The sequence below is a fragment of the Diospyros lotus genome, chromosome 8 (genome assembly GCF_014633365.1).
Source record: "Diospyros lotus cultivar Yz01 chromosome 8, ASM1463336v1, whole genome shotgun sequence".
Taxonomy (NCBI): domain Eukaryota; kingdom Viridiplantae; phylum Streptophyta; class Magnoliopsida; order Ericales; family Ebenaceae; genus Diospyros; species Diospyros lotus.
The window spans coordinates 27,522,623-27,535,347 of record NC_068345.1 but is presented as its reverse complement, the minus strand read 5'-3'; the positions used below and the strand labels follow the sequence as shown (position 1 = coordinate 27,535,347).

The 12,725-nt window shown below is 32.0% G+C and overlaps 1 protein-coding gene across 1 annotated transcript; it reads left to right on the top strand.

The window, feature by feature from the left end:
* Positions 1-9,314: 9,314 nt before the first annotated feature.
* LOC127807292 (F-box/kelch-repeat protein At5g43190-like) lies at positions 9,315-10,683 on the top strand. Its single transcript, XM_052345006.1, has one exon. It carries the CDS (start codon positions 9,414-9,416, stop codon positions 10,521-10,523), a length of 1,110 nt encoding a protein of 369 aa, XP_052200966.1. The 5' UTR covers positions 9,315-9,413; the 3' UTR covers positions 10,524-10,683.
* Positions 10,684-12,725: the final 2,042 nt, after the last annotated feature.

Below are 12,725 nucleotides of genomic sequence, written 5' to 3'. Positions count from 1 at the left end.
AGACTAGCATAGGGTCAAAATTGAGCGCAGATTGGGCTGTGAGTTGAGCTATCATTGGGCCTTTTGAATTGGGCCAGACTTAGTTTGGTTGGTACGGTCTAAATGTAATTAAAAAATATTAAAATATCATTTATTAAACATTTAATATAGTATTAAATGTGAAAGTATATCAACTTATATGATAATTTTCAAAAGATAATATCTAATTTGACGTTAAGAACGAAAGTATAATAATTTATTATTCAATTTAACCTTCAAACCAAAGTACAGTCATTTGACACTTTTACCTACTTTATTAAAAGATAACTAAAATTGATTTGAGGTTAAAAAAGTCAATTGCTCCACACCGTTACCTACTTTTTATGGACTGACAAGCAGCATCATGGGACAATGATAATGTTGTTTTGACGAAGGAAGGTGCACGTGGTGGCCTTTGTTTTTTGGCGTCTCCTTTCTTTAATCCTCGAAGCTAGAGTGGTGTGCGCTTCGCATTGGTCTCGGTGCTCGATGACCTTCTTTAATTAATTTTATTTATATATAAAGTATATAATAATTAGATAAAAAATTATTTTTTAAATTATTATTTTTATACATAAATTTTTTTTCATTTACAAAAAGATTTAGATTTTATTTATAATTTTTGTATGGATGATTGTCCAATATTTGTTATATTAAGAGCAAATAATTGTAATAATTTTGTAAAAATAAAGAAATATATATTTTCTATTTTGTTTTCACCTTCTAGACATTGTTTTTTAATTATGTGCTAATACATGTAATCATATTTATAGATTTATTCTTTGACCTCTCAACAATAAGTGTCACTCTTTGTCAAGTTGCCGTGGAGGTGAATTCATAATAAAATTTAGAGGGTTTAATTTTCTTTTTTGATTATGAGTAGTTAATGATTTTTTATAAAATTAAATTTATTAGTTAAATTTTTTCACCACTCATGATTAGAGATGGCAAATGGGCCGGGCCAGGCCAAATTGGCCCACTTAAAAACGGGCCAGCAGATTGCTAGCCCTAGCTCGGTCCTACATGGGCCCGCGGGCCAAGCGAGCCCGCCCAATTTTTTTTTTTTGATACCATTTTTGGCCCAGAGGCAAGCTGCGTGAGTGAGAGAGGGCGAGGGGCGAGACTGAGAGCGAGGGGCGCGGGCGACAGAGGGCGAGCGAGGGCGAGAGCGAAGGTGAGGGCGAGGGCGAGGGCGAGGCAGAGGGCGAGGGCGAGAGGCGAGGCTAAGGGGGGGCGGGGGGGGTTTGTGGCCGATTAACGGGCCAAGCGGGCCGGGCCAAATCGGCCCGGCCTTAGCCCGGTCCCGGGCTGGGCCCCAACGGGCCAGCCCGTCAGGCCGGGCCCATTTTGCCATCTCTACTCATGATGAACATTTGTGATTGGTTTTTATGTATCCAAAAGAAATATAAGAAAGAACACCTTGTAATCTACCATTATAAAGTTTTTTTTTATTGTGTTGTATTGCGTTAATATCTTAAAATAAATAAAGAGATTTCGATTCACACTACTTACATATTGACGATTGTATTTGGAATTCATTATTACAACTTTGTCTCGACACAAACATTTATAAAAAATAGTAGAGTTGTTTCTCTTAGCATAATTTTCGACACTCAAGTTAGTAGAGTAAATAAGTAAAGAGTGCATATTGAGTAGTAAGAGTCTTTTGGTCCAATTTGTGGGGTCCTAATCTTTATGTAGATGAAGTGAGTCAGTATACTCTCATATTCTTAAGTTTGATTACCTTAAGTTAGAGGCAAATTCATTAGATTGGATAGAGATAGCGTTGTGCTTGAACTCTTTAGAAATGAAGTGAGTTGAGATACTTGACAAATTTCCGGAGGACATATACTCAATTACAAAAAGTATTTACTTGAATAAAAAGAAATCGTTATTTAATTACAAAAATTAAATACTCGATTAATTTTGTATCGACATAAATTTATATTATTTAATCGAATACAAAATCATATTTAATCGAGTACATTTGATGTTTACTCCAATATATCAAGATTTGTAATCGATTACCTATTATATAGCTTAAGTCTACTTGATTACATACATAATATACTTGATTAAACTATCATATCTCAGTTGAAATTGATTCAAGGCTTATCTAACAAGAGCATTACTTGAGTGTCTTAGTTTTTTATTTGAATGCAGAAATTTGATCATAAAATTATTCAATTACATGAAGCATTTTACTCGATTCAAATATTCAACATTCTGACCTAATTAAAGATATTACTTTATTACTCGATTAACATAAAATAATACTTGATTAAAAAATTTGACTTAATTAATATATATATCTTAGTCAATTATTTTTACAATCATTCTTTAACCTTAACACACTGTTTTGATTATCATCACTTAACAAAATTTTTTTATTTTCTCATCAAATTAAAACATTAATAACTTAATAGAGTAGTCAACAGTAGCCAGTTGCATTTTCTCCATAGCCTACTAAAATGCATTTTTGGCTTTTGTCTTTAGCCTTTGTCCTCTTCTCTTCTTGAATTTGGGCATAACCAACACTCCCAAAATTCTCAAATGCTCAACTCTTGGCTTCTTCTAGTGCAATATTGCCAACTTTTTTTTAGAGGAAATCTGTAGAGTACATATACAACAGTAATAATAGCAAATCCCCAAAATTTTTTGGGTAGCCTTTTCTCTTTCAGCATATATCTAACCATTTTATTTAAATATCCACTCCTGTAATCGTTGCAGGAATTTGAAGAGAGGCTGTTATATACCGATTACTAGGGTAGCTTGCTCTATATATGGGTTTTTATTCTCCTCTCCTTGTCAGCCTTTGTTCATGCACTTGAAAAGAACCCACTAGCTTGTCCACTGTCATATCTTCCAAGTCATTAGATTCTTCAATTGCAATAGCAACAAAATTAAATTCAGTGGACAAGTCATTAGCTTGTCCACTGAATGCTTCGTGAAGAGTTTCCTAGGATTCCTTCGAAGTTTCTGTTGGGGCTACTAATTCAAACATGGTTTGGTCAAGTGTTTAGTATACCATGAATAATGCCTTCTTGTCTCTTTTGTTCAAATTTCTCTACTGCTCTTGTTCTCTACCCTTTGATTCTTCAAACCCATCTTCAACAATATCTCAAACGTCCAGAGGACCCAAGAGAACTTTCATCTGAATGCACCACAGCTCATAATTGCCCTTTTGTCAATTTAGGAGCCTGAGACAGAATGCTATAATTGGTTGATGGCGTTTCCGGGCTCTGGTACCAATTTTTATTGGAAGAGAAGTATTTGTAGAGGTTTAAACAGGTGAAGAAGTTGTATTTTTCTGGTTTGAATTTTTTGGTTCTCATATTGCTCATTCATTCAATCACAAATATATAGTAACAATGGGAGATTCTAATACACGAACGACACTTATTTACTTAAAAGAGTTCCTAACAATGAAAAATTCTAGTACATCAAGTACACTTACTTAATTAGAGTTCCTATACCATTACCAAGCTCCTTCCCATGCAAAGCCCTTTTTGGCTGAGGTTTTTACCTTTTTTTATTTCATTTTAATATAATTATGATATATATATATATATATAATGATACGAAAATACAATTTGAAAATATGATCATATATAAAAATGTGGTTATATACATAATTATGTGAATATATATTAACTATAAGTGTGGATGTGCTATGCACGGAGTCGAGATTTGTCGTCCCCTTCTCTGTCCCTTTGGCTGTTCCACCAATAAAAATAAGACACATCACCAAACAATGATTATCCCAAACTAATAACAGAAAATTTAACTTTTTTTTTTCAAAATTCATTATATAATTAATAGAAAAAAAACTCATTTCTTCATATGAAAGTATTATGTCTGAAAAAAACATATTCTGTCTCGAGACAACTAAAAGGATAGGGATATGGGACAATAGATCTGGGCTCCTATGCATGTATGTGTAAATAAAAAAAATAAAATATTTTAAATAAAATTTTATTAAGTGATAATTGATAATTATGGTCTAGTTTTTTAATAATTTTTAAGGTATAATTTAAATAAAAATTAAAATTAGTAAAGCTGTAAGAGTAAATATTTAAATATTCGGCCACCCTCAAAATCACCTTCAACAAAATTACAAATTTACCCATTGAGCCAATTACTAACATACCCTCAATTTTAATCCGCAAGCTCAATCCTATCCTTCATCTCTCTCTCTCTCCTACTCTCTTCTCTCACTATATATCTCCCGCGCGAGACTTCCTCTCATTCCTTTCTCTCTCTCTCTCGCGTGTGCTCCATCTTCTTCTTCCCCTTCTAATCATCAAGCTTGTTGTCTTCTACTCGTGCAACTGAGCCTTCAGAGTTTGCTTGTCTTTCTCTTGATTTCAGAGTTTGTTTGTCTTTCTCTTGATCTCCCGCCTGTGTGATTACATCTCCAATGTCTCTTGGACTCACTTCAACCCTCTCTCTGTCTTTCTCATCTGTCGCACGTCTCTATTAACTTCGATCTACAAGGAGGTAAGTCTCTTCCACAATGATGTTTAACACACATCCATCATATATACGTATATACATGTTATTTGGGTTTGACTAAAATTTTAAGTTTAGATCTACGGAGTTTCGGCCATTGAATTTTACTTATTTTTTGGTATATTGGTCGATGGACCCTTGAGTGTCGGGTGATTGCCTCTAATCACTGGAAACCACTGGCCACGATGGCCGGTGGTGACTGGCAGTGCTTATATACGCATTATTTGAGTTTGGCCGAAACTTTAAACTTAAATTTACGAAAATTGGGCCGTTGGATCTTGTTGGTTTTTGGGTATATTGGTTGATGAGCCTTTGGGTGTCAGGTGATTGTCTTTGACTGCTAGAAACCACCGATCACAATAGTTGGTGGCAGCTGACAATGCGTTTTTAAGTTGTGGCCAAAAATTAAAAATCAAATCTACAAAAGTCTAATCGTTAAATCTAGCCCATTTTTGTATTTAATATTAACCCCCTTGACTTTGTGTTTCTAATGGTAAACTCTGATCGTGGGAATCTCCGACTGGTGATGGTCACCGACGATCGCTAGTGGTGGCAGGCTGGTTTGGGCTATTTTTGTATATTTGTATACAAATATATATATGTATATTCACTTTTTTGTGCTTTAGTTTTTATTGTTTGTTTATGTTATTTTTTTATGGTAATGATAAATATGATTTTGTTGAAATTAAAATTAAATAACGTGATTTATTTTTATATTGTGTTGTGTGTGCATTCAAATATTCAGAAGGAAGTTTGGGTCTTGTTTGTGAAAGAGAGAGAATCAGGCTTATGTGATAAGGCCGACAAACGGACAACCACCGGTGATAGTGAGGGAGACAGATTACAAGATGGTGTTTAAAGAGAGCCATGATTTGTTGTATATTTTGTTTATGTTAATTTTATGTTATGTTTTAATTTTTTAAAATAAAAATTTGAATGTATCATTTGATAATTTTAGATTATTCAATTTTATTTATTTATGTCTTTTCTGATCGGAGAATGAGCTTGAACAGATTGACTGACATCTGAAAATCTCGATCAAGAAATGACATCTTATCTTCTGTTGATTCACAAGTTAATATATTAAAAATAAATTAAATATAATTTTATTAGTATTATCTTTTCATTATTAAAAAGTATTAATATGATTTTTAAGTTATTATTAATTAATTTTAATAAATTAAAGAAAATCACTCACATTATTAACTAAAAGGGTAGAGATGGTAGAATGAATAATTGTTAATAAGGGTAGAGATGCTGGAGTGAATAATTGTTAATAAGGGTAGAGAGGTTAATAATGAATTAAAAATTATTTATGTAAAAATTGATAGGTTTAAAATGCTATGATACACACACCTAAGAGAATGGTGAATTGAGTAATTTAAAAATTTAATAGAACTTGAAATTTTTTTTGATTCAATTGAGCTTTTAGTGATTTGAATTATAAAATATATAAAATGACAAATGTAAAATTTAAAAAAAAATAAGAAAGATAAATATGTGAATCAAATGAAAAATAAAGAAATGTTTAAAAAGATAAATAAATTAAAAAACACAAATACAAGAGAACACAGATATAAATAAATCAGAGGTTTAGTTGACATACATTGAGTAAAAACACTGAAAATCGATTTATTATATATATATTTGTGCGCGCAAAAAGCCTAGGCAATATGTCGTTAGAATGGTTCCTTCATTTTGCATAAGGCCTTGGACATGCTGGAGGCCGGGGATCGAATCTTGGTAGCAGCACACTCCATTTTAATTTTGTTAGCCTTTTAAAAATCATTTTTGGATCAATCTTTTCAATCAAATAAAAAATCATATTATTTCAAATGCAATCAAATTATTTTTCACAAGATTTTTGGCATTAGATTGTTAAACTAATTTTCATCTAATATCTTTTAATCAATTAAAAACACAATATTCTAAATGCCATTAAAAAATTTATTATAAGATATTTTGACATTAAATTTATTTTTTATTCAATAAATTTGATCAAATAGAAGCAAAACATTTCAAATGTTATCGAAAAATTTATAACAATATTTTTGACATTTAATTGTATGATTAATTTTTATTTTGATGGTTAATAAATTATATAAAAAAAATTTAAAGCACCAAGTTAATACAAATTAATAAAATAATTTCATCATAAAATACAACTCAATTTCATTATTAAAAATCATGTCAAAGACAAAAACATCAATCCATAAAGAACATGCATGATTTTTTGCTTTCGAAAATATTTTGGTTCATTTATCCAATTATTCACAATCAATTTGTAAAAAAATCATTTAAGAGATTATTTTAAATCTTAATATTTGTTTTTACAAATCTCCATGCACATAATTCATTTGCCTTTTATTTTCATAAAGTATTTAAAATTGATTTTTGTTTGAAAATCATATATTTGATTTAAGATATAAATCATTTGTTTTTCATCATCAAAACTAAATATAAGAGTAAAATATCAAAAATTATTTGAAATAATATTTTATTATTTTAAATTTAAAATATATATTATCAAAAAGACTTGATATAGTTAAATTGAATTATTAAAAATTATATACTTTAAAGATTGAACATTGATTGATCATCAAACTAAGAAATTAGAAAGATAAAAGAAAAAAGTGAAAATTTTTGAATTTTGGTAAGATAACAATTAGTTAAATAATTTTGTATTTTTTAAATATTTGATTGTTTGATTAATTTTTTTTGTAACAAATGTTTAACTATATTTAAAATATGTCTAACTAAATAATATTTGTACTTTTCAATTATTTTTTGTTTGTCAAATTGCTAACAAAGTTTTTGAATATTTTATATTTATTTATATATGAAAGAAACAAACAATTGATGCAATAAACATTTTTACTTAAAATTATATAATTATATTTAAATTATTATATTGAGTAAATTTGATTTAAATAGTTAAAATAAATATTAAAAATATAATTTATTTTAAATTATAAAACATAATTTATTTTTTTATTATATTATCTATTTATCTAAATATAATTAAAAAATTAAAATTAAAACTTTTCATTTTAAAATCTTCAATTTATTATAAAAAAAATTTGACATAATTTAAATTTTATTTAATATAGATTTAAAATATATATATACACATTAATAAATATCTAAATTCAAATAAAATTAACAATAACTATTTACCATTCAATTCTTAAATAAACTTAATAATTTCAATTCAAAAATTCACAAAACAAACCAATTCAATTTATTAACATTTAAATTTCAACCAATTCAATTCAATTTTAACCTTCACAATATTCAAAGATCACAAACTCAATATTCAACTTCAATATCTTCAGTATAAATTCATAATTAAATATCATATTAAATATTAATATTCACAGTATAAACTAAAATAATTACAAAATAATATTTAAACACTAATTTGCAAAGCCCTCATTGTATAGGCCTAATTCTTCTCGCTTTCCTTTGCGAGACCCCAAATTCCTTGTCATCTCAATGCACACAAAACACAATAAAAAAAAAAATCAAGTTTTTAATTTTCACTTCAACAATCAAATTATCATTGAGTCAAAAAATTAACATTAAGCAAACAAGAAAAATTAATGTAGAACAAAAGGGCATAAGTAAATATATATAGATATATATGTATGTATGTATGTATCTACGTACGTACGGAACTTACAATCGTCGCCACCAACGTCGTCAACGACCATCGCTGGCCAAAAATCCCACGGTCAGAGTCTATCATTAGAAATACCATGTCAAGAGAGTTAATATACAAAAAAATGTGACAGATTTAATGGTTGGATTTTAGTAGATCTGATTTTTAATTTTCGGATAAACTTAAAAATGCATTGCTATCCACCATCGGGCACTGTAGCTAGTGGTTTCCGACGATCAATGACAACCACCCAATACCCAAGGGCCCATCGACCAACATACCAAAAAATCAGTAAGATTTAATGGCCAAATTTTCGTAGATCTGAACTTAAAGTTTCAGCCAAACCCAAATAGCGCATATATACGCACTAATAGTGCCACTGTGCGTCGTGGTCGATGGTTTTTGGTGATCAAAGGTAACCACCTGACACCTAAAGACCCATCAACCAACATACCCAAAAATCAATAAGATTTAATGATCGAAACTTTATAAATCCAAACTTAAAGTTTCAGTCAAACCCAATAACATATATATATATATATACACGTATATATGATGGATGTGTGTTGAAAATCATTGTGGGAGAGACATACCTCCTTGTAGATCGAAGAAATGAAAATGTACGACGAATGAGAGAGATAAAGAGAGGGCTAGAACAAGACCAAGAGACATCGAAAATGAAGTTGCACGAGCGAGAGATTGAGAGAGAGACAAACAAACTCCGAAGGATAATGCTTGCGTCGGACCAATCCAACGACTATCGGAAGAGAGAGAGAGTGACGGCTAGAATGAGAGGAAGGGTTACACGACCAATACGAGAGAGAGAGAGATGAAGTAAAATTTAAAATAATAGGTTTTAGATCATTCTTCGTATCACGATATGATACTTTGAAGTCGATAAAACATAATATACCATTATGTCTCAAGGGTGCCTTTGAGAGTGTTCGAATAGCATTTACTCTTCGCATGGCATCAAGGATGCCAATGTGGACTCGTGAATGGTCAGCTCTTCTGGAAATTTAAGCAGTCACTGGACATTATTTAAATATCACCATCCATGTTGACGATAACTTCACAATTTTTTTTTCTTTTTTTTTTTTTAATTTGTAGGTCCTTCCCAATTTTTCATGTAAATCTGAAACAAACACCACATCAAACATAGTATGTAAAGTCATCAACAGAATACCATTTTCTTATTACAGTTCTCGTCACTTTCTCTCCCATGGCGGATCATAGAACTTCACTTTTCCGATCTACTTCGCCAGGAATGGACGCTCGAATCTGGTGCCGGCTGCCGGAGCACCTCCTCGAGCACGTCCTCTCGTTCCTCCCGCTCAAGGCGTTCCTAAGCCTCCGGTCAACTTGTAAACACTTCAACTCTCTCATCTTCTCTCCTTCCTTCATTTCCAAACACTCTTCATCTTCTTCTTCCTCCGATTCAAACTTGGATTCCTTTCTCCTGCTTTCCCATCCCCAGTTCCGTCACCGGTACCGTCTCTTCGACACCAAGCTCCACAAATGGCGCCGGCAATCCATCTGCCTCTCCTCCAGGCTCTCCGGCTTGCCATCCGCCACTTCTCTTGTCTCCATCTCCCGCGGCCTTCTCTGCTTCTCCACCGCATCCTCCTTCCTCGTCTGCAGCCTCTTGTCAAGATCTTCAAGAATCGTGAATTTCCCCGAAACCCCTTCCCCGTCCGCCTTCGACTTCATCACATTTGTTTCTTCCCCAAATGGGTTCTCACTCTTCATGCTCTCACCAACAGGCGCGTTCCTCTATAATTCCAGGCTCCATCACTGGAACCGATTCGACCGAGTCGACTCGGTTCTAGCAGACAGTTATCACCAGGAAGGCGTCTTCTTCAACGGGAAATTGTATTTCACAACGACAGAGCCCTTTTCGATCGTGGGATTCGATTTGGAGACCGGGAAATGGGAGAGGGAAACAATCGAGTTGCCAGAGGAGCTTACGTTCGTGAGATTGATGAGCAACGGCGGCGAGAAACTCTACTTGGTGGGCGGAATCGGGCAGAACGGAATCTCGAGGAGCCTGAAGCTGTGGGAACTGAGTCTGAATTGGGTCGAGGTCGTGACCGTGCCGGAGATGATGTGCCGGAAATTCATGTCCGTTTGCTACCACAATTACGAGCACGTCTATTGCTTCTGGCATCAAGGTTTGGTTTGCGTTTGCTGCTACAACTGGCCGGAGATTTTGTACTACAAGGTCTCCAGAGGGACCTGGCATTGGCTGCCGAAATGCCCGGCGTTGCCGGAGAAATGCAGCCTCGGATTCCGGTGGTTCTGCCTCATTCCTCAGCTCCATGCTTCTGTTTGAATCGGTCCTGAGATGTGCTTCAGATCGAATACACCAGTGCCCCTGTTCGGCTGGCTGTTGGACTCCTGAATCGATCTTGATAGTTTTGATTTTCGTTTTGTTTCTGGATTAACGTTTGTGAGACTGGGATTTCGTTCAGTTTACTTGAATTACTTTGTCAGGATTAGGGAATGGAATTCTCAACCTCCAGTAGCTAATCCTTCTTCATTTGTAAAGAGCCATTTACAAATGAAGGAAGTACTAAGTTGCTATTTGAGCTTCATTTATTTTCTACGTTAGATGTACTAAGTTGCTTCTTCCCTCAAGCTTCAAGCCATATAATTTTATTTACCAAAAAAATAAAATTTAGCTTAATTTGATATTGACATTTTAATTGATTAATCAATTTAAATAATGCTATTCATCTAGACCGGAGATGAATATCTAATGAAAGTGATACATTTTCATTGAGTAATGAAAAAATGCATCATGAAAATATATCACCTAGACTGAAGATTCATTTTCAGCTTAAATGAATAGCATTACTCAATAAATTTAGCTTAATCTAATATTGACATTTTAATCAAACTTAATCTAAAACTACTATTTGAGTGTAAGATGGGAAAGTATTTAAAATCGATACCAGTCAAGTTAAAATATGAAATTTTCAATCTCGATACGAGATTAGCTATTAAAGTATCTTTTGTCGTCATTCAATGCAAAATTAATAATTTATTCAAGAGGTGTTAAGTATATTATTTAGTTTAATTAATCCAATAATCACTTTCAATCCGCCATATGATATGATAGGATGGAGTGCTTGTGGTGGTTTTACAAGTAATATTTTAGAATTAATTCAAGATGATTATTTTGTGGGTGGAACCTAAAAAAGTATTTGAGACTTACTTAACCCATACAAAATACATATGAAAATTTTGGTCTAATGAGAATGTTATGAATCAAAACAAAAAAATAACAGGTCGATAATTTATTAACATATTATTTAGTCTAATAAATTCAAAAATTAATTTCAACTATATAAGAATTTGTGATGATGTCCAAAATATCAAACTAAATTATTTTTTGGGTCCTCCTCTCTATAAAAAAAGAAAAATATAAATAGAAAACTCACTTAAAAAGTATAGTCGAGGGGAGACTTGGTCATGTTTGAATTGATGGGCAATTAGACCACAGTCCATTCCTTTGAATAGTCGCATTCTTCTCCATTTGTTGTCCTTAGTTTCCTTTATTTATTTGTTGGAATGTCTAGAGAAAAGAGTCGAACTTTCCCAGTCTGTCTGTAATGAATATTAAATTGCCGTAAGCTGGAGACCAGCCAGCCAATTTTAGCAGACTAAATGGCCCTTTTCCCATTCACATTTGATTTAGCCCTTCCAGAAACAAGCTTATAAGTTTTCTATCTTTTTTTAAGTTTCACGTTTTTTATACTATTTTTACAGCAAATGTGATCCAAACACCGACAATGATAGAATATATATATATATATATATATAAAAGTCCACAAGGGTAAGGGGCTGTTTGGTTTGTCATTTTTTTTTTAAAGTTTATAAGCCTTTTTATTTATAAGTTAGTGTAAAACTTAAAAGATAGTTAACGTTTAAATTGATAACGTATTTAAATAAATTTACTTTAAGCTGTTATTTATATAGTTATGTGTTTAGTTTGAAAAATTTGATAAATTATTAGAACTTAAAAAAAATACTAAAATAAACATGTTACTGAATAATATAAATAAAAATTATAAAATACTAATTTTTAATAAAAATAAATTATAAATTGATATCCAACTGATAAAATTTTTATTATTAGATGTCGATAAATTATATATAATTATTAAAAAATATATTAATACAATAGATATTAATATATATATATACAGTGAAGGATGGATGGGTAGCAGCGAGAGGAGAGAGTAGACGACGATGACGATGGGCTGGAGGTGGCAACCAATCTAGAAGTATGAGGCAATAATGGATGTGGAATGAGGAGATCCAGACAACGACAACAATGACGACGCTAGGCTAAAGATGACGATGATGACAGTTGGCAATGGAAGAGGCGACTAGAGAAGAAGATGAGAGAGTGTAAATATTTGAATTATTTGAGGATAAATTTCAAGGTTGTTAAAATCGAGATTTTAAGTGGGATCGATAAAGGGTTCATAAAATCGGATCGTAAAATCGAATCGTAAAATCGTAAGAT

Excerpts from the sequence above, each read along its gene's own strand:
- LOC127807292 (XM_052345006.1), top strand. The coding sequence starts at position 9,414 with ATGGCGGATCATAGAACTTCACTTTTCCGATCTACTTCGCCAGGAATG.